Source organism: Lycium ferocissimum, chromosome 2, assembly GCF_029784015.1.
Source record: "Lycium ferocissimum isolate CSIRO_LF1 chromosome 2, AGI_CSIRO_Lferr_CH_V1, whole genome shotgun sequence".
NCBI lineage: Eukaryota > Viridiplantae > Streptophyta > Magnoliopsida > Solanales > Solanaceae > Lycium > Lycium ferocissimum.
The window spans coordinates 56,811,698-56,834,835 of NC_081343.1; the positions used below are offsets into that span (position 1 = coordinate 56,811,698).

General features: G+C 37.8%; 2 protein-coding genes and 1 pseudogene across 3 annotated transcripts; all 3 read left to right on the top strand.

Moving 5' to 3' along the window:
- The first annotated feature begins 9,365 nt into the window (after positions 1 to 9,365).
- On the top strand, positions 9,366 to 17,886 carry LOC132046256 (G-type lectin S-receptor-like serine/threonine-protein kinase At1g11330). Of its 2 annotated transcripts, none has more exons than XM_059436835.1 (7): positions 9,366 to 10,733; positions 10,824 to 10,931; positions 11,017 to 11,213; positions 11,288 to 11,498; positions 11,594 to 11,837; positions 11,924 to 12,074; positions 17,485 to 17,886. In XM_059436835.1, exons 1-7 carry the CDS (start codon positions 9,461 to 9,463, stop codon positions 17,782 to 17,784), a joined length of 2,484 nt encoding a protein of 827 aa, XP_059292818.1. In that variant the 5' UTR covers positions 9,366 to 9,460; the 3' UTR covers positions 17,785 to 17,886. The 2 variants fall into 2 exon arrangements, with proteins under 2 accessions (XP_059292818.1, XP_059292817.1); XM_059436834.1 differs by lacking the exon at positions 17,485 to 17,886 and adding an exon at positions 12,172 to 12,548 and having other exon boundaries at positions 9,373 to 10,733.
- Positions 14,504 to 16,818, top strand: LOC132046259 (G-type lectin S-receptor-like serine/threonine-protein kinase At1g11330). The gene is made up of 2 exons (XM_059436837.1): positions 14,504 to 15,986; positions 16,600 to 16,818. Exons 1-2 carry the CDS (start codon positions 14,708 to 14,710, stop codon positions 16,680 to 16,682), a joined length of 1,362 nt encoding a protein of 453 aa, XP_059292820.1. The 5' UTR covers positions 14,504 to 14,707; the 3' UTR covers positions 16,683 to 16,818.
- Positions 17,887 to 18,828: 942 nt separating the features above from the next.
- Positions 18,829 to 22,620, top strand: LOC132046258 (G-type lectin S-receptor-like serine/threonine-protein kinase At1g11300; annotated as a pseudogene).
- The last annotated feature ends 518 nt before the right edge of the window (positions 22,621 to 23,138 follow it).

Below are 23,138 nucleotides of genomic sequence, written 5' to 3' on the forward strand. Positions count from 1 at the left end.
TTTCTATTTTTTTTAAAGCGCCTGGGCTTTTAATGGCGACTTTTTAAATCTTTTGTGGCGACTAAAAGTCGCTACAAAGGACTTGCTACAGATTTTGGCTAGCGGATGTAAATAGTTTATGGGCTAATTTTTGGGTTTGGGAATAGATGGGCCAGTGTGTGGGACTATTTATGGCCCAGTGGCCATTTGTGTCCTTTCCCCTTATACAAAAGCTAAATTTTCTAACAAACAAATTAGCCAACAACAACAAAAACAACATATCCAGTATAATCCCACCAGGTGGGCTCTGGAGAGGATAGAGTATATGCATACCTTGCCTCTAACTTTTGACGGCTAAAAAAATCTCAAAGTTTTATCCTTGTCACTTCAATTGATTGATGTGTTGTAATCTTTTTATTGCCAGTTTTTTTTTATCAATTCATACACATTATATTTCCTTGCAAATTGTCCATCTTAAATTTCGCTACCTAATGTATGGAAAATCAAGAAGATCAGGAACCCAACCAAAAATGACTTCCGAATTTGTTCGAGAACTTCGATTGAAACTCTTTTTTTATCTAGTGTTAACTGGCATTTTTAGCAATGAAATTCGAAGCCTGATTTGAAAGACGACAATGGCTAAATAGGAATTATAATCTACATTTCAATTTATTTTTTGGTTGATACGCATCTGATAGAACCTATGGGTTCACCGTTAGCTAGTTCACAACCTGAAAGTTTACTCAAAACAGTCTAGGGGACCTGGTCCCTTAGCTGTTTCCACAGATGATGGTAGAAAGTAAATAAGGCAAGATATTTACATGGAAAACTCCTTGCTCAAGGGATTAAAAACCACGACCTATTCCAGTAGGATTTTCAACTTTACTAAACTGAGCAATGTTCAGATTACAATCTATTGCAACCTAGGAATTAAACTCTTAATTCCTCCCCCTTACAATATCCCTATTGTAAGCAACTCTCGACTATTACTAGCCAAGCAAACTAATACACCTTGCCTATACTTAGACAAGTGTATCACTCAAAGGTTAAGTGGCTGTACAGTCCACAAACACCTTCTGAGAATTCAATCTAATACACCTAGACTAACTCTAGCCTAGTGTACCACTCAAAACTTGTAAAGATAAACTTCTTACAAGCAATCCCCTTAGAATTCAAACACATACAAACAGCTTCTTAAAACAGAAGAGTAGGTTTACAATTTATAGAACAAAGGAACAAGGACTCAACAACCTAAGGACTTAAAGCATCTCTAGTTCAGGGATCTGGTCCTTTGGCTTGTTGAGGCTTTGTTCTTGAGAGCACCTTGAGAGGGGTGGCGGGGCGTACTTGAGAGAAATATAATTTTCAGATTTGCAAGTGTCAGGTCATATAATACCCAATATGTTGTATAAATATTAGACCAAATAGAGAGCATGTGAGAAACATGTGACTATGAGTGGTGACTTTTCAAGGGCTTTCAATTTCTATCATGCACACAGCTGTGCTGCTGCAGTTCTGCCAGAACAGTTCAGTAGCTTTACCAGCTGTCATGTTTCGTATAGTGCCCAGGGGACCTGATCAAAGACCTGGTCCTTGGTGTTTTTATCATCAAAACTACAACATATCACAACTTATCAATTTCCCCCTTTTTGATGATGACAAACTTGTACGATTATTCCCCATGAGGATCAGGTTTCTTTTTCATAGCAAGTTAGTATCATTTTTTAAAACCCATAATGGAAGACTCTATGATGGATTTTGCACTTGTAGGATTACAACACTTATTACAAGCATTAGTTTGAACCAGTTTTCGCACAACACTACACACACAACACTTTAAGAATAACAAGCAGCATAACCCACACTCAACAAACAACACTCAACACTCAACAAACAACTTCCCCCTTTTGGCATCATCGAAAAAAAAAGGATTAGCTCAGGCCTAAAGAAGTTCAGTGATATTGACTCATAGCCACTCGGGCAACATAACAGGAGCAACAATATTAACAGCATAGCCCCAAAAAAAGGTAAACATTACACAGTCAGAGTAAGTGCCCACAAAACAAAGTGACCAAGTCACGTCTTTTAAAAAATAGCAGTCTGAACGCACAAATATGATAATTTAAAAAGTCAAAATAAGCAATGTCAAAACATAAGACAAAAATAAAAAAAATTTGAGAAACAAGATAGGGACAGACTAGGGTTGGAAAGGATTTAGCGAGAGAAGGCTTTGAGGGTTGTCCTTTAGTCCTGGATCATTTGATCACGTAGCTCATCCAGCTTGTTCCTCAGCTCTTTATTCTCAGCTCTCAACTTAGCATTGGCGGCAGTCAGTTCTGTGATGGGACCAGGATCCTGAGTCCTAGCAGTCAGTTGTGTCTTCAGAACGACAATCTCCGCTTGAAGCCTCTCGATCTCTGCAATGGCCTGCTCTTGTGCCTCAATCAGAGTGGAGATAGTTGAATTGTTTCCAAGAACCCCTTTTCTTTTCAAGCACTCACAATCTTCCAAGGTCCCTACGGTGACCATCTGTTTTCTAGTCCCCATAGTGGCCTTCCCAGTCTTAACATTGAAATACTCAAAGACTCTAGTTAAGGAAAACCCATATGGAAGACCATGCTTTCCCTCTCTAGCATTAACTATTTTTATCATATGCTCAACCATTATAGCAGGCAGACTTACACACTGAAAATTAGTTAGCGCCTCAATAAGGACCAGGTCCACTACTGAGGTAATTCATCGCCTTTCCGCCCTTGGAAGTAGTGCTTCATTAACAATCTCAAACAGTAGCTGATACTCAGGCTGAAGTTGTTTATTTTAAAGCCTTTTACCAATTGCAGACACTCTTCTTTTTACAATCAGATCCTTGAGGGTTTGTGATATATCCCCTCGTACCGTTTTCAATCCATCAGTTGGTACACCAAGAATCTTTCCTAACCCTGCTTCATCCATTTCGAAATCCATCCCATTCACCTTCATAACTAAGGTAGAATCATCAGTATATACCAACGAAGTATATAACTTACTCACTTCATCTTCAAAGACACTTGAAGCAGGAGAGGCAAACAGATGCTCCTACTTCTGGAAATCCAAAATCTCTAGTAGCTCCTTCATTCCATTTTTCCTTGCGATATCAGGATCAACAACCCTTCTAAATAACACTTTTTGGTTTTCAAATTGTCCTGCCTCAGTACTTCCAACTCTTTAACTTTTTGCCTTTTCTTCGCAGAACTGAATTCCTGATCATGTGAAACACTTTTTCTTCTCTTAGAGGAGACAGACACAATCTTCTCCTCTTCCACATCCTCATAAACACCAATGTCGGACTCATCCACCACAACATTCTTTCCTTTATCTTTCGTATTTTTCTTGGAATTTCTCTTCGCCAATGGAGAGGATTCCTCTTCAAATTCATTATCAGACACAGTTACTATAGTCTCTTCATCTTGCAACCCACGCTTTACTAGTCTCTTTCCTTTCTTTCTTGTACCTTTTTCTTTGCTCTCTTTAATAACAGCCTCACGTTGAGCCTTGCTTCTTTGTCTAGTGGTAGGTGCCTTAGCAGAGATATGCTTTCTTGCATTTTCACCAAGTTGCTTCACACGACTCGATGACCTTTTGAAGACAATCCTCAAGCTTACATTATCATCTGAATCGGCTTCCAGAGAAGGATTTAGAGAACCAGGTTCCTTCTCAGGAGAAGGATCACCTAAAGGTACAACTACAGTGGACAAGGTGTTTTCAGTGTCTACAAAATCCATGTTTTTTTTGTCAAGGGACCAACTCTCTTATTTGCATCCCTTGTTTCTTGAACATAATCATTTTCCCCCCGAATCTTTGCACTAACCTCCTTAGCATGTGACATATCGATAGAACCAGTTACAATATCCACTAAATTCTCTAGACTATAAGATAAACCTGATCTTATTTTAGACGCATTCCCATCAAGGACTACAGCAGAATCTGAACCTATTTTATCGCTAGCAAGAGGGACGAAATTACCTGGGTTTGAAGGATTCTCTTCAGAATCTCCTTTATCAATGCCACTTTCCTGTTCCTTTTCACCATCAACACTGATAGACACATTCATGACCCCAGAACTAGATTTTTCTGTATCCCTAATTTGGTCTTTGATGCCCATATTTTTAGTGGCCTCAGTTTGGCTTGACACTTCGACTCCGTCATCTTTCTTCTCAAGCTCCTCAGTATTTAAGAGGATATTCAAGATACTTGGAGTTTGATCACTTTCTTTTGAGTTGTCCTTTCATTTGGAGCAGGAACTGTGGAGGGAGAGATGAACTTCTTTGGGGTTTGACTCTTGCATGTCTTAGAGGGACCTGAAACCATGGGCTTGGGTGAAGACGCATATGAGTTTTGGTTAGTGGAGATTGGTGCTTCTAAGGGTGATTCTAGCGTTTTTAGGTCTGATGAAGTTGAATTCTCTAACAATGGGAGAGAAGAGTGCATTTCTGGTGTGAAAGAAGAGATGGAATCATCTTGACACATGGTCAAAGTTTGAATAAGGACGGCAGAAAAGAAGAATGTTACACAGAGAAGGAAGATGAAGAGTTTTAAGAGGTGAAGAGACAAGGGCTTTTGGCTTAAGAGAGACTGTGAAAAGACGATTCTGATAGGTGAATTTACTTATACGTTGGATCAGATCAGAGAAGATGTATCGATTAGGCTCCAAAAGGGAATTTTCGAAAAGAGGAATTTAACGACATTACACTTTTTGACAATTTTAAAAAAACATATAAGTACTGAAAAGACCACTAACCTGAGTCACAGGGACCAGGTTCCTGGACATTTCTTTACAAAAGTAGGCAAAGATCGATTCTGAAGGATGTAAAGTCACCAATGCCTACGCTGTCCCGACGAAGCCCTATATGTGTACCTGTGACGGTATATATGTAAGTTAGATGTCACCAGAAAAACACTTTTAGCATTGTGCCTGTCCTTTTTTCATAGCCAATCATTTAAAGAATTTTGATGAGAAGCAACTGGTTGAGCTTGATTAAGCCCAACTTCAAGCGGTTTCTTTCACCATTTTCCTTGCTCAGAATCTTGGTGAAAAGTGTTTGCTAACTGGTCATTTGTCTTGCAAAACTTCAAGCAGATCAACCCAATTCAACAATGTCCCTTAGGAAATGATGTATAACATCTATGTGTTTAGTCCTTTTGAGTGACACTGAAATTTGCCATGTTAAATGCCTTAATATTATTAGACCATAAGGAAACACAGTTGAAAAGCACATTAAAATCCTCAAGCAGTTGTTTGATCCATATCAATTTAGCACAGCCAAGAAGCGGCATCCATATCTCAGCTTTTGGCAGTAGAAAGAACCACATGACTTTCCTTTGTACTCCATAAGATCAAGCATGACTCCAGAGAATGTGCCACTCCAGATATGCTCTTCCTATCCATCAAATATCCAGATCAACATTTCCAGCCATATTAGAGTTACCTCCTGAACAGTGGTACAGGACCAGATCCTCAGCCCTCTTGAGGTACTCCAAGATTCTCCTTGCAGCTTTCAACTGAGATTTCTTTGGACTTGATTTGAACTTTGCACACTCAACATGTTTCTTCCTCTTTTCATGCCCAAGAGTCTTGCTTTGAACCATAAAGAGCCTTGTAGTGCTTGAGCACACAGTCTGTCAGCATGCAAAGACTCAGGTTACTTGCAGAATGTGACAATATCGATATGCTCTTCCAAGCTACCAGGAGTTCAAAGTTATCTTTAGAAGAGCATCAGAGGACTAGGTTCTGAATTCCTTCTTGAATGTAGCTATGAACCACCGGTTAGCATCCTCAATGCATTTGTTAGGATTCAAAGAACCAGGTTCTCCTATATGTGATTCATTATAGATATCTACTGCGGCATGACTTCTCCATCTTTGTTCATCTTCAGAAGTGTACGTGCAACATCAACTACTTTTAGCACCTTTCTTAGAACAATCCACCCCTCACTTGCTTCATTTTGACCATTACTTCCACTAACAACATTATTGTTTACAGATTTGAGATCAGTTGAGTAGCCATTTGTGAAGGAATCTGAATCTTGCTCGAATCGCCTTCCTTCGGTAGATACTCACTTATTCACTTTTAAATCAAAACTTTTAGCATAGGAGTATAGTCTATCAAGGAGAGTGCCCTGCACTTTTGCTCATATGAAGAATGAATCATCTTCTTCATGTTGCACACTGGCACACTCCTGTGTTTTAAGGCTTTGAGTGAGAGATTACCCCTTTCTCCAGTGATGCTCAGAATTGTCAACATTTTAAAAATGTTCACTGCCTTCTCTCACTCCAGCCTTCTATTTTGATCACCTGTTCACATTGGGAACCTGATTCAGTTTGGGTCCCAAGTGACAGTAAAATGGATAGGCTTGGTCTTTTTTCACACATTCTTGTTCTCTACTTTTTATTTTCCAGGGAACAGGTCCCATATCTCTAGGTTTGTTTAAAGCAACTTTCCTTTTTCTCTATTCAGGTTGAGTCTTAGCTTTGTCCCAAGTCTCAAGGTAACCCTTTCTCCAGTGATGCTCAGAATTGTCAACATTTTAAAAATGTTCACTGCCTTCTCTCACTCCATTTTTCATCCATGGATCTATATTTTCCCTACATAAAGTGTAGGACTTTTATTCTAACACCAGAGTTCTTTCTCCTATCATGTCGATTTCGGACTGAAGTATCTTTACCAAAGGGCCATGACTAGAGATATGACATCTCAAGATCTGTTTTTGTCTGCTTTTCCTTCTCCTGAAATAGCCTATTCTTTGCAAGCTCAGCAATGAGATTTGCTTTGGCCTTTTCAAGTTCTTTCTCAATCTCAAGATGAATCTCACTGATCTCCTGCTTTAGTCTAGGAGAGGTGTAAGTTAACTTCCTCATTTGATTGATTGCCAAGGTATTTCCTCTAGTCTTTTCCTTAACTTGTTTCTTGAGATTCACTGTGGATACAATCCGGTTGTTTCTAACTTGTTCAACCACATCATCCACGCCATGATAGATATTAATCAGGAGATCTGCAATAGATATCAGCTTTTCTGAGAGTAGCTTTCCAGATCCTTTTGATTGTCAGAAATAGATGTTTTGTTGTAAGGAGCCTTGTCTTCTTCTTTGCATTTTCCTTGATATCTAGCATTTTGCTCACAGATTATGAGATTATTAACACCTCTTCCAGCGGTCAGATCTTCGAACTTGGTGATGATTACTCCTTTGGTTTTCCTAGTCTTCTTTATTGATTTACAGAGGGAGCTGAACTTGTGGTCTTCAAGGATATCATTTTTCGCAAGTTCATTATAAACACCAATCATAGTTGTATCACTTTGATCATCTTCAAATTTGCTGAAGAAGTCCTTTCGGGCAACCGTGGCTTGCTTCCCAACGCAGTTATCAGCATTTCTTCTGTTGACATTCTTGACGGGGACCTGGTTCCACGCAATTGTGTTTTCAGAGTGATTTTTGTAGAGAATCTGTATATAAGGAGAGCATTCTTTTGAAAGGTGCTTATTCCTTCTACACTTGTGGCAATAATTATTTTCTTTACAGCTTCTGCTGGATCTTCCTCTCTTTGGGATCTCACTACTTCTTCGAGCCATATCTTGAAATCTTTGAGTGAAAAACTTCATGTTGATGTCGTCACTTTCTGAGTCATCTTTCTTTGACTCTTCTTTCTCAAGATCTTGAATGGGCTCGCTGTCTTTTATTTCTAAAACCCCTTGCACTTTTGCCTTCTACCACTTATAATAATCTCCATTGAATCTTGGTGGTCTTGTGATAGATTCTCCTTTCTCCATGCTTGGTGAACTAACCATGACGAGGATCCTTTCTAGGTATTACCCTTTTAGAAAGAACCTGCTCTGATACCAATTGATAGAACCTATGGGTTCACCATTAGCTAGTTCACAACCTGAAAGTTTACTCAAAACAGTCTAGGGGACCTGGTCCCTTAGACCTTTCCACAGATGATGGCAGAAAGTAAATAAACCAAGATATTTACGTGGAAAACTCCTTGCTCAAGGGATTAAAAATCACAACCTATTCCAGTAGGATTTTCAACTTTACTAAACTTAGCAATGTTCAGATTACAAGCTATTGCAGCCTAGGAATTAAACTCTTAGTTTCTCTCCCTTACAATGTCCTTATTGTAAGCAACTCTCGACTATCACTAGCCAAGCAAACTAATACACCTTGCCTATACTTAGACAAGTGTACCACTCAAAATTTAAGTGGGTGAACAGTCCACAAACAACTTCTGAGAATTCAATCTAATACATCTAGACTAACTCTAGCCTAGTGTACCACTCAAAACTTATAAAGATAAACTTCTTACAAGCAATCCCCTTAGAATTCAAACACCTACAAACAGCTTCTTAAAACAGAAGAGTAGGTTTATAATTTATAGAACTAAGGAACAAAGACTCAACAACCTAAGGACTTAAAGCATCTTCAGTTCAGGGATCTGGTCCTTTGGCTTGTTGAGGCTTTGTTCTTGAGAGCACCTTGAGAGGGGTGGCGGCTGTACTTGAGAGAAATATAATTTTCAGATTTGCAAGTGTTAGGTCATATAATACCCAACATGTTGTATAAATATGAGAGCAAATAGAGAGCATGTGAGAAACATGTGACCATGAGTGGTGACTTTTCAAGGGCTTTTAGTTTCTATCATGCACACAATTGTCTTGTCTTTTTGCGGTTCTGCACGATTCGATAACTTTACCACCACATGTTTCGTATAGTGCCCAGGGGACCTGATCAAGGACCTGGTCCTTGGTGTGTTTATCATCAAAACTACAACATATCATAACTCTTCAACATCAATATTTGGTCAAGTACACAATTCACATTCAATAATTGGAATTATGTGAAAAGGCAAAAAAAAAAAAAAAGGAATGGAAAAAGAAGTGAAACGATTAGTATAAACATATTTTGAACTATTGCCTCCTCTATTCAAACATAACCCTATAAAATAACTGGCTTTCACATACCTTTTCCAGGAAGTTTCCTACCCATGATAATCTTATTCTAGTGAAGGATCTTTCTACCCACTGCCTATGTTCAATCAACATATTATTTTTTAATAATTTGACATTTTGAACTACCATATTCAACTAAAACACTGAATCCAAAAACAAAAAAATCCTATGTTTCGACGGTTTAGAATTAACTAGGAAATACAGTATTGTTGACAATTCTAAGTAGCATGGAATTCTCCATTAACGATGATGCGGTTTGTTTACCATCCTAAGTTAATGAATACTAATCAAATATTTTATATATCACCAAGTGTAACATGACGGGTCAATGAATGCATTTGATCCAGAAGTCGTTGACAATGACTGAAAATAATACTGTTGAGCAGACAGAATAGGAAAAAAATGTGAGAATATCAAGAAATAATGCAACTATAGGAAAATCAATTTCAGTAGATAACTACAATTCTAGTGCTTATTGGCAGAAGAAAACTTGATGACCAATGAAGCTAAGCAGTACGAAGATATTTCTTTGGCGCGCAATTCTTGTTCTGTTTTTTCACATAGCAAATGCTTCAGACACCATTAGCACCAATAAATCCCTGCAAGATTCAGAAAATTTAGTCTCCAATGACAAAAGATTCATATTGGGGTTCTTTAGTCCTGAGAATTCCACGGACCGTTATGTTGGTATTATGTTTAATAGCCAATCACCAACTGTTGCATGGGTAGCCAACAGAGACAAACCTTTACAAGATTCTAGTGGAAGAGTGACGATATCAGAAGATGGAAATCTTGTAGTCTTGAATGCACAGAACAAGAGTGTATGGTCATCCAATATTTCACCAGCTGTGAGAAATTCTACTGCCCAGCTCTCGGATAATGGAAACTTAGTTTTGAAGGACAGCTCCAACGGGAAAGTTCTCTGGGAAAGTTTTCGGGATCCTTCAAATTCCTTCTTGCAGCATATGAAAATGGGAAGTGATAAGAGTACTAACACCACAAATCTGCTGAAATCATGGATAAGTCCTTCAGATCCATCTGTTGGGAGTTTCTCAGCTGGTATTCAACCTGAAACGATTCCCCAGATTTTCATATGGAAGAATGGCAGAGTTCATTGCCGCAGCGGACCATGGAATAAACAGATTTTCATTGGGATACCAGACATGACTTCTTTCTATCTCAATGGATTTGATTTAGTAAATGATAACAAGGGCACCACATACCTCACCTTTTTATATGCAAATGAGGCTGAGATGACCTTTTTCACCTTGAACTCAACAGGGTTTTTGCAGCAGAAATATTTGGATCCTAGTAAGAATGATTGGGAAGTAACATGGGAATTCCCTGCAAATGAGTGCGATTTTTATGGAAAATGTGGACCTTTTGGAAGCTGTGATCCTAGAAGCTCACCAATCTGCTCTTGTTTAGAGGGATTTAAGCCAAAAAGAGAAGAGGAATGGGGGAAAAGAAACTGGACTAGTGGATGCATCAGAAAGTCCATGTTAGAGAGCGAAAGAAACAGCTCTAACATTGAGCAAGGTAAGCAAGATCGGTTTCTGAAGCTGCAGTCAATGAAAGTGCCGGATTCCACTATTTGGGTACCTTTTGCAGATGAAGATTGTCATAAGGGTTGCTTGAGGAATTTTTCCTGCATAGCCTATTCATACCACACAGGCATAGGATGCATGCATTGGGAAGGAAACTTACTTGATGTTCAGAAATTCTCAACCGGTGGGGCTGATTTATTCATTCGCCTTTCGTACACTGAGCTTGGTAACACCTCTTCTTCAGAACTATAATGTAATCTATAAAACTATGCTCGCCAAAGACATATGTATAATGGACCCTTATTTCGTAATGCAGATCAAAAGAGAGATTTTAAAGTAGCCATTGCGATTATAGTCCCAGTAGGCTCAGTAATTCTTGCCATTTTCGGATACATTTCCTACAAATATTTAGCTAAGCGCAGAGGTAACAAACTTATCTGAAACATTAGGAAATTTGCAGTAGCTTTAATCATTCAGACCGCTTTATCTCTAATGTTCTCTTGAATCAGGACGGAAGAGAAAGAGTGAGCTATTATTAAGAGAATCATTGCCAAACTTCTACAAGGAAAGCATGGTTACGGAGGACATCAATCAAGCTAAATTTGAAGAGCTGCTTGTATACAACTTTGACCTATTAGCAAATGCAACTGAAGGTTTTCATCTGTCCAGCAAGCTTGGACAGGGAGGTTTTGGTCCAGTTTACAAAGTAATGTTTCGCGTGATTGAGTGTCTTATTCTTGTTTTAAGAAAATATGTTTATGTTCTATGATATAACTGCAGGGGAAATTGGCAGATGGACAAGAAATTGCTGTGAAAAGGCTTTCGCAATCTTCTGGTCAGGGGCTAGAGGAGTTCATGAATGAGGTTGTGGTGATTTCAAAACTTCAACATCGTAATCTTGTTAGACTTTTTGGTTGCTGCATAGAAAGAGGGGAAAAGATGCTGGTTTATGAATACATGCCAAAAGGAAGCTTGGATGCCTATCTCTTTGGTTGGTTATGATTAGTTTTCTTTTATTTTCCATTGCGTCTAACTAAAAGGAAATATTTTTTGCTTTAAAATGTCAAATTCGCAATGTGCTTTCAGGGTCACAGCAACAAGAGGAGGAGTTCCTTGATTGGAGTAAACGTGTGAGCATCATTGAGGGAATTGGTCGAGGCCTCCTTTACCTTCACAGGGATTCAAGACTAAGGATTATCCACAGGGATTTAAAGACAAGCAACATCTTGTTGGATGAATACCTGAACCCCAAAATTTCAGATTTCGGCATGGCAAGGATTTTTCCAGGCAACCAAGATCAGGCCAACACAAACAGAGTTGTTGGAACCTAGTAAGTTCCGGTGTCTTTCTCTTTATCTTTTGCATGGTTGAAAAAGAAAATACCAAGCAAATATTCAAATTTATTATATAATGCAGTGGTTATATGGCACCTGAATATGCAATGGAAGGAAGATTCTCAGAAAAATCAGATGTTTACAGCTTTGGAGTATTGTTATTGGAAATTATAAGTGGAAGGAGAAACACTAGCTTTCACCAAGATGATTGTGCATTAAGCCTTCTAGCATATGTAAGTTCATATGAAAATTAAGCTCCTAGTTTTTATGAAATGTCAACTTTTCAATAATTCAAGTTTCCATTGTTTTGTCAATGTGGTTGCTCCTCAGGCATGGAAGTGTTGGAACGAAAACAAGATTGTGGAATTATTTGACCCCAAGATCACTGACCTGCACCTTGAAAAGGAAATTACGAGATGTGTACATGTTGGACTATTATGTGTACAAGAATATGCAGAAGACAGACCAAATGTCTCCACAGTTTTGCCTATGCTCACCCGGGAAATTGATGATTTACCAAGTCCTAAACAACCTGCTTTTACAACAAGACCGAGCCATTTCATGCAAGGCTCTTCTAAATCTCAAGGCTCTGTGAACACTGTTACCATTACTATTATGGAAGGACGATAAGACATTTTAAGAGTTTTATTTAGGCATGTATTTTATTCCTTTCTCTGTAATTATTACTGTGTCTGATTCTTTGGTAATGGTTCCACTCTATATTACCTCAGTACATTAAGAATCCAAGAAAAGTGTAAACCGTGCAAGTCACGAATGCATAATAGCAGAAGTAGCTTAAACAGGTGTTTGCAGAAATTTAGAGAAGCACATCCACTAGTGGATTGAGATCATTTTAGAGGTAGCTTTATATTACAGCTGATTCTGAGGCTAAACAGCTTTTCTGGGCAAAGACATTCTTATAGCGTATTTGGTGGGTTACCGGATCAACGGGAAACCCTGTAGGGAAGGGGAACACACATCAAATTTACATCAGAAATTGCAGATGTCAGCCCAAGAAAATTTGCATTATCACAGGTAATAAAGGACAAGAAATCTTATGAGAAACTGTAAGACACACATTTTAAGAGTTTCAAAATTCAGGCAAAGATTACTCCTTTCCTTAGAATTGTTCTTCTTCTGATGCCTTTACTAAATATTACTCCCTCCGCTCCATAATAAGTGGTGCTTTTACCTATCTTGCCTTAGAATCGTCTTTCACTTGTAAAATTATGAGTGTTTTTACTAACTTATCCCTAATTAATGCCTAGAAAAAGAAAAGTTACTTAATGATTATTAATTATAAATAAGAGTAAGTTTGGAAGAATAAGATCAATTTCTCTTTGAAATCCTAAAACACCATTTATTTTGACATAAAATGAAAAGCCTAAAACACCACTTATTATGAAATTGAGGGAGTATAATGAAGAAGCCTACTAACATTTCCTTTTTTTTTCTTTATTATTATTATTATTATTAAGAAGTCTAGTAATATTCTTGCACTGTAATCTATTGGGATTATAAACTTAGGAGAGTGAGAAAGGCATTGTACAAACTGGTGATAATATGTGAAATAATCTACTCTTCCAACCAATATTAAATCAATGAGTATTATGCATTCATGTCCTTTTACATATTCTAGATACTTACACATACTCGATGCAGAACATTAGATCAACAGTTAGGTATATTTCTTATGAGTAGGATAATTTTGCAATCGAATGGACATTAGGATAATGGGCAAATGCCCATATGAGGGCCCATTAATACCAAAGCTGCGAATCTGACAGAATGAAGCATTGCCTGGGGAAATGTATTCACAGAATCTAATTACATACAAAAGCAATTTTGTAACAAACAAATTAGCCAAAGAAAAATTCAAAGTTTATCCTTGTCACTTTAATTGATTCATGTGTTGTAATCTTTTTATTGCCAATTCTTTATCAATTCAAATAATATTAACATCAAATTACATTTCCTTGCAAATTGTCCATCTTAAATTTGGCTAAGTAATGTATGGAAAATCAAGAAAATCAGAAACCCAGCCAAAAGTGACTTCCGAACTTGTTCGAGAACTACGATTGAAACCCTTCTTTTTTTTTTTTTTTTTTTTCTCTCGTGTTAACTGATATGCTCGAGTCCAGCATTTGTAGCAATATTGGCTTAATAGGAACTATAATGTACACTTGCAGTTTTCTTTGTGTTGGTGCGCATCAATTTTTTTCATTGGTTGGATTTGGTCGAGTACACAATTCACATTCAATAATTGGAATGTGAAAAGGAAAATAGAAAAAGGAAAAGAAATGAAACGATTACTAACATAGTTTTGAACCATTCCCTCCTCTATTCAAACATTTCCCTACATAACTGGCTGACATACATTTTCCAAGAAGTTTCCTACCCATGACAATCTTATCCTACTGAAGGATCTTTCTACCCACTGCCTATGTTCAATCAACATATTATTTTTTAATAATTTGACATTTGGAACTACTATATTCAAATAAAACGCTGAATCCAAAAACAAACAAATCCTATGTTTCGACGGCTTAGAATTAACTAGGAAATATCGTATTGTTGACAATTCTAATTAGCATGGAAGTCTCCAATAGCGTTGATGCGGTTTGCTTACCATCCTAAGTTAATGAATAACTAATCAAATATTTTATTTATCACCAAGTGTAACATGACGGGTCAGTCAATGCATTTGATCCAGAAGTTGTTGACAAAGACTGAAAATAATACTGTTGAGCAGACAGAATAGGAAAAAAATGTGAGAATATCAAGAAATACTGCAACTATAGGAAAATCAATTTCAGTAGATAACTACAATTCTAGTGCTTATTGGCAGAAGAAAACTTGACGACCAATGATGCTAAGCAGTACCAAGATAATTCTTCGGCGCGCTATTCTTGTTCTTGTTTTTCATATAGCAAATGCTTCATCAAACACCCTTAGTGTCAATCAGTTCCTGCAAGATTCAGAAACTTTAGTTTCCAATAACAATAGATTCAAATTGGGATTCTTTAGTCCTGCGAATTCGACGAAACGTTATGTTGGTATTATGTTTAATACCCAATCACCATCTGTCATATGGGTAGCCAACAGAGACAAGCCTTTACAAGATTCTAGTGGAAGAGTGACAATATCAGAAGATGGAAATCTTGTAGTCTTGAATGCACAGAACAAGAGTATATGGTCATCCAATATTTCACCAGCTGTGAGAAATTCTACTGCCCAGCTCTCGGATAATGGAAACTTAGTTTTACAGGACATCTCCAGTAGGAGAGTTCTATGGGAAAGTTTTAGTGATCTTTCAGATTCCTTCTTGCAGCACATGAAACTTGGAACGGATAAGAGTATTAACACCACAAATCTGCTGAAATCATGGAAAAGTCCTGTAGATCCATCTGATGGGAGTTTCTCAGCTGGTATTAGACCTGAAACAATTCCCCAGATTTTCTTATGGAAGAATGGCTTACCTCACTGGCGTAGCGGTCCATGGAATAAACAGGTTTTCATTGGAGTACCCGAGATGACTTCTTTCTATTTCAGTGGATTTGAACTAGTAAATGACAACACGGGCACCGCCTACTTCTCTTATTCATATGCAGATCAAGGTGTTCACATGCTGTACTTAGTCTTGAACTCAACAGGATTTTTGCAGCAAAAAGATTTATATGCTGGGAAGAATGAGTGGGAAGTAACATGGGCAAGTCCTGCAAATGAGTGTGACTTTTATGGAAAGTGTGGGCTTTTCGGAAGCTGTGATCCTAATAGTTCACCAATTTGCAGTTGTTTGCAAGGGTTTAAACCAAAAAATCAAGAGGAATGGGGAAAAGGAAACTGGACAAATGGATGCATCAGAAAGACTGTATTAGAGAATGAAAGAAATAACTCTGGCATTGAGCAAGGCACGCAAGATTGGTTTTTGAAGCTGCAGTCAATGAAAGTGCCGGATTCCGCTGTTTGGGTACCTTCAGTCAAAGAAGATTGTGAAAGTGATTGCTTGAGGAATTCCTCCTGCATAGCTTATTCATACTACATAGGCATAGGGTGCATGCATTGGGAAGGAAGCTTAATTGATGTTCAGAAATTCTCAAACGGTGGGGCTGATTTATTCCTTCGCCTTGCATATACTGAACAAGGTAGTACCTCTTATTCACTTAAGTATGCGTTTTTAGCTTACGTCCTAAACAACAATGCTAAGTTTAGTTAAGCTCTGTGCGCCAAAACGTATTGTGTATAATGGACACTTACATTGAAATGCAGAACGAAAGAAGAATAATAAAGTAGCCATCGGGATCATAGTCCCAATAATTTGCTCAATAGCCATTGCCATTTTGGGATACATTTCCTGCAAACTGTTGGCTAAACATAGAGGTAACAAGCTTATGTATAACATCAGACAATTTATGGTGGCTTTAATTAAGCTAATGAGTTGATCTCTCGACGTGCAATTTGAATCAGGAAGGAAGAGAAAGAGTGAGCTTTTATCAAGAAAATCATTGCCAAGCTATTACAAGCTAAACTTAACTAAAGAATACATTAACCGAGTTAAATTTGGAGAGCTGCCCTTATACAACTTTGACATGCTAGCAAATGCAACAGACAATTTTCATCTGTCTAGCAAGCTTGGGCAAGGTGGTTTTGGTCCAGTTTATAAAGTAATGTTTTGTGTGATTTAAAGTTTTATTATCTTTTTTTTTTTTTTTTTTTTTTTTTAAGAAAAGAAACTGAAGTTATATGATATAACTGCAGGGGAAATTGCCAGAGGGGCAAGAAATTGCTGTGAAAAGGCTTTCACAGTCTTCCAGTCAGGGGCTAGAGGAGTTTATGAATGAGGTTGTGGTTATTTCCAAACTTCAACATCGGAATCTTGTTAGACTCCTTGGTTGCTGCATAGAAAGAGGGGAGAAAATGCTGGTTTATGAATTCATGCCAAAACGAAGCTTGGATGCCTCTCTCTTTGGTTAGTTTTTTTTTGTCTTTATTTTGCAAACCGTCTTACTAAAAAGAGACTGTGTGATTTTATTTTCGACCTTTTACATTTTCAATGTACTTACAGGCACACACTCTAAAGTGGAATACTTCCTTGATTGGAACAAACGTCTGACCATCATTGAGGGAATCGGTCGAGGCCTCCTATACCTTCACAGGGATTCAAGACTAAGGATTATCCACAGGGATTTAAAGGCAAGCAACATTTTGTTGGATGAATACCTGAACCCCAAAATTTCAGATTTTGGCATGGCAAGGATTTTTGCTGAGCAACCAAGATCGAGGCAAATACAATTAGGGTTGTTGGAACCTAGTAAGTTTCTGAATCTCACTCTCCATTTTTTCACGGTTAAAATGAAAAGAACAAGTAACCATTCAAATTTATAATGTGATACGGTGTTATATGGCACCCGAATATGCAATGGAAGGAAGATTCTCGGAAAAAATCGGATGTTTACGACTTCGGCGTATTGTTACTGGAAATTATTAGTGGAAGGAGAAACACTAGCTTTCACCAAGATGACTGTGCATTAAGCCTTCTAGCATACGTAAGTTCTTATGAAAATCAAGCTCCTAGTTTTTTATGAAATGTTAACTTTTCATAATTCAAGTTTCTACTCTGTTGCCAATGTGTTTGCTCGTCAGGCATGGAAGTTGTGGAACGAAAACAAGATTGTCGAATTGGTTGACCCCAAGATAATAGACCTGCAGCACAAAAAGGAAATTCATAGATGTGTACATGTTGGATTATTATGCGTACAAGAATATGCAGAAGACAGGCCAAATGTCTCCACAGTTTTGTCTATGCTCACTAGGGAAATTGCTGATTTACCAAGTCCAAAACAACCTGCATTTACAAGAAGTTCGACCTGTTCCAAGAAAGGCTCCTCTAGAATTCAAGGCTCTGTGAATGATGTCAGCATTACTATTATGGAAGGACGATAGAGATTTAATAATTTTGGTGTAGGCATGTATCTTATTCGTTTCCTGTAATTATTCTTGTATGTGATTTTTATATTTAGAATCCAAAAGAAAAGTTTAAACCGAGTTGAGTCCTCTAGCTGTGAGAATTTCAGTCAGGAGATTAACAATTTAGTTATGTTACCAAAGGTATTCCATATCTGAAGTTGGAGTTCAAAATACAAATTGCTTTCATGCTCAGTCTGCACAAGATAAAGGGACCAAAAAAAAATATCTAAGCAAGAAGAAGGGAAGAGTTCATACACAATGTTGTTAACAAGCAGCATGACAAAAAAAAAAAATCTTGGTGTTTCCACAAAATTTTAGTATGATGATGATATGATTTGGGCTTAAATGAACAAATGGGATTCATATAGCTGACTCCAACTTGTTTGAGACTAGGGTGTAATTGTTGTGGATCGGCATTTGGAGATTATTCATAGTGATTTGAATGTTAGCAACATTTTATTGGACAAACAACTGGACCATAAAAATTCATATTTTGGCATGGGAAGGTTTGTGTTAACGTAAGGTGTATCTTTCTCTCTATTTCATGATATAAGGAGACAACACGTGGGATTGTTGGACGAAGTAAGGTCTTGTATCATTCTCTCTATTTCGCTGTCTAAAAGAAACAAGTAGCCATTCAAAATTATGGTGTGATGCAGTGGTTACATGGTGCCTCAACACGCAATGGAAGGAAGATTCTCAGAAAAAATCAGATGTTTACAGTTTCGGAGACTGAAGCCTCAACTTTCCGTAGCTCAATTTGCTATTGTTTTGTCAATGCCTTTGCTCTTCAGGCATGTTAGTTGTGGAATGAAAACAAGATTGTCAAAGTGGTAGACCCCAAGATAATAGCCCTGCAGTGTGAAAGGGAAATTTTGAGATGTGCAGATGTTGGACTATTATGTGGTCAATAATAAGTAGAAGATAGATCAAATGTGTCCATGATTTTGTCTATGCTCAAAACCGAAACTTCTAATTTACCAAGTCCATAATAATCTATATTTACGAGACCTTATATGTGAGAGAAGTCATTTTCACTCATTTTGGAGAAAAATATGTTCAAACAATAACAAGGTGACAAAACATTTTTATAAAATTCCAATTCTCAAATAGATGCCCACTTCTACTCTCGGAGGCTCGGAGCTAAAGTCACTAGGGAAACCCGTAGGAAAGGAGACGACCAGAAAATTCAACCTGACACAACATCCTGGCCACTTCTATTCCCAAAGCTAAAGTTACGCCCGAAAGATTTGCAGTATCACAGGTATCAAATGCACAAGAAATACTCTGAAATACAGTAAGCGGTATAGTTAGAAACCAAATGGCCACTTAAGAAATCATTTGAGACGTGGGTCCAGCAATTAATTGACACCCGATTGAAAAGTAAACTGAAGAGAAATATATTGAATATAAGTATCCAAAAAACTTATTGTTGAGGCTAAAAAAGGAAAAGAAGGAGTCATCCCTGAAGTTCTCAGTTCTTACATTTCAGATGATAAACTGAACCTTTTGGCAGAAAAGAACCAATGAGTTTTTCTCGAGCTTTTCTTATTTTGCTCTGTTGCTTTTATGTGTTTTTTTTCGCTGCCAATGGTTCAGACACCTTTAGCAGTAGTGAGCCCGTGAGAGACTCGGAAACTGTATTTTCCAGTGGCAAAAGATTTAAACTGGGATTTTTCAGCCCTGGGAATTCTGCAAATCGATATGTAGGTATTATGTTTAACCTACCATCACCAACACCAACTGTAGTATGGGTAGCTAACAGAGACAAACCTATCAATGATTCCAGTGGAATACTGACAATATCAGAAGATGGAAATCTTGTAATCTTGAATGGACAGAAGGAGATTATTTGGTCCTCCAGTATTTCAAACGCTATGAAGAATTCCACTGCCCAGCTCTTGGACACAGGCAACTTAGTCTTGAGTGACAGCTCAAATGGGAGAGTTCTATGGGAAAGCTTTCAACATCCTACAGATTCTCTCTTACAGCTCATGAAAATGGGCATTGATAAGAGTACTAACACAACAGCTCTCCTGAAATCATGGAGAAATCCTGATGATCCGTCTGTCGGGATTTTCTCAGCTGGAATTCAACTTCAATACATCCCCCAGGCTTTTATTTGGAATAACAACGCTCCTTACTGGCGTTCTAGTCCATGGAATAAACAGATCTATATTGGATTACCAGAAATGAAATCTTCCTATCGCTCTGGTGTTGACCTCATAGCTGATAATGCTGGCACAGCATATCAGTCTTGGATACTCTACTATTCCTTGAATTCAACAGGGTCTTATCAGGAGAAGGTTTGGGATCCGAGTAAGAAGGATTGGGTGGTAACATGGACAAATCCCCGAAGTGAGTGTGATTTTTGTGCTAAGTGCGGGCCGTTTGGAGGCTGTGACCCAAAGAGTTCTCCAATATGCAGTTGTATACAAGGGTTTAAACCGAAAAATGAAGGAGAATGGGAGAAAGGAAATTGGACTGGTGGATGCATCAGAAGGACTGCACTAAACTGTGAAAGGAACAAAACTGATGTTGAGAAGGGCAAGCAGGACGGGTTTTTGAAGCTGCAGACAATGGGAGTGCCAGATTTTGTAATTTGGGTACCTTCTGCGAAAGGAGACTGTGAGAGAGACTGCTTGAGTAATTGTTCCTGCACGGCATATTCATACTACACAGGCATAGGTTGTATGCATTGGAATAGAAGCTTAATTGATATTCAAGAATTCTCCATGGATGGGGCAGTTGATTTATTCATTCGCCTTGCCTACTCTGACCTTGGTAATATACCTCTTTTCAACCTTAAGCTTTCAATTGTTTAGCTTATTTTATTGGACAACAAGGAGAGGTGAAATTTTTAGTCTGCTAGTCTTTGAAGAATATAACCAAGAAACTCCTAATAAAATCTACAATACCATAGAAGTAATCTCAAAAACTCAATTAGTGCTTTCAATTCCATGGGTAAAAAGATATAACTGACTATGGTTCATGCATGTTTTGCAGCTGCAAATGACAAGAAAGACATCCCTAAAGTAGCTATTGCAATCACAGTGTCAATAGGCTCAATAACAGTTTCCATATGTGGATATCTTTTCTGGAAATTGTTCACTAAGCACAGAGGTAATTAATCAAATGAGATTTTTCAGAACACAATCTAGGACTTCTATTTTTGCAGATCACTAGATTTCTGATTGTCCATTCTGAAACAGGAAGGAAGAGAAAAAATGAAGCAGTTTTAAGAGAAGCGTCTCCGAACTATTACAAGGAAAGGCTGATTAAAGATGGCATCCACAAATTCAAAATTGAAGACATCACCTTGTACAGCTTTTACATGTTAGCAAACGCAACTGACGAATTTCACTCAGCTAGCAAGCTAGGGCAAGGAGGCTTTGGTCCAGTCTACAAAGTAATGTTTCTCGATGCATCTCTGCATTTTTTTGACAAATGAGAAAAGTGTAAAATAAATCAGATCACTTATCCACAGGGAAAATTGCCAGATGGACAAGAAATTGCAGTTAAAAATCTTTCACAGTCTTCTGGTCAGGGGCTACAAGAGTTTATGAATGAGGTCATCATGATTTCTAGACTACAACATCGTAATCTTGTTAGACTCCTCGGCTGCTGCACAGACAGAGGGGAAAAGATGCTGGTTTATGATTTCATGCCAAATAGAAGCTTAGATGCATATCTTTTTGGTTAGTGCATGACTTTGTTCATTGTTTTTGCCCGTTATGCCAATTAAGGACTTCTAGACTCAAACGAAAACTGTAGTTCTCAAGGAAACAAAATTCATCATACATTTCTCGGTGATAACTTTTCAGGTTCACACCAGGAAAAGTTCCTTGATTGGAGTAAACGAGCCATCATTATTGAAGGAACTGGTCGAGGCCTCCTTTACCTTCACAGAGACTCGAGACTGCGAATTATTCATAGAGATCTGAAGACAAGCAACATCCTGTTGGATGAATACCTAAACCCAAAAATTTCAGATTTTGGCATGGCGAGGATTTTTGGAGGCAATCAAGATCAGGCCAATACTATAAGAGTTGTTGGCACATAGTAAGTTTGTATTGCTTCCTTCATTTTGTCATGGACGAACTTTCGTCATTAGTCATTGAGTCTCTCTTTTTGTATGTTATGCAGTGGTTACATGGCCCCTGAATACGCAATGCACGGAAGATTCTCAGAAAAGTCAGATGTCTACAGCTTTGGAGTGTTGATACTGGAAATTATCAGTGGAAGGAAGAACTCTAGTTTTTATGACGCTGAAGATGAACTGACTCTAATTGCATATGTAAGTTCATTCTTGAAACGATGAAGCTTTAATGTTTTTCCTTACTCATCAAAAAAAAAAAAAAAAAAAAAATCATGAAACTTCTGAAAATAATCTTTTGGCTGTTTGTCAATGTCTTTGCTCTTCAGGCATGGAAGTTGTGGAATGAAAACAATATTACAAAATTTATAGACCCAGAATATTTGATCCATGCTTTGAAAAAGAGGTTGTGAGATGTGTACATATTGGATTATTTTGTGTTCAAGAATATGCAGAAGACAGGCCAAATGTCTCCACGGTTCTATCAATGCTCACTAGTGACATTGCTGAACTTCCTACTCCTAAACAACCAGCATTTACCGGAGGACATGGTTCACCAGAGCAAGGATCTTCTAAAATCCAAGGTTCCGTGGATGCTGATTCCATAACTGTAGTGGAACCACGATAGATGTAATGTTTTCAAGGTAGGCAAAGATCATTCTTTTCCATAAAACTGTAACTATAGCTATTTTTTTTTTCTGATGCATAGTGAAACTCTAATGTACATATTACACTTAAAACTATGATCAACATTATATCTAGGAGTTATCTTTCTGATAAAAGGTATTTCTTATGAGTACGATCAAATCTTGAAGTCTGAGGCCCAAAGTTCTTTGGTTTCCATCCAATTCAACAACAACAAACTCAGTGTGATCCCACAAGTAAGGTGTGGGGAGGGTAGGATGTACCCATACCTTACCCCTTCCTTTGTGAGGTAGAGAGGTTGTTTCCGGCAGACCCTCGGCTCAAAAAAAGTACCTGATACAGTAATGTTAGAAAAGAGAAAGCAAAATAACAAGATACAAAAAATAATTGTGGCAACAAAATTACTGTTTAATTGCAGAATGGTTCCTTCCTCTGGCCAAATGCTAAACTATATGCAACAAGATAAAGCAGAAATCAACAAGAAAACACAAATGAGAATACTACAGCATTATGCATGAAATGAATTAATGACAGGAAAAGGAATCAGTTTCAACACATTCTCCAAGCATACTTAATTAGCTCACGTATA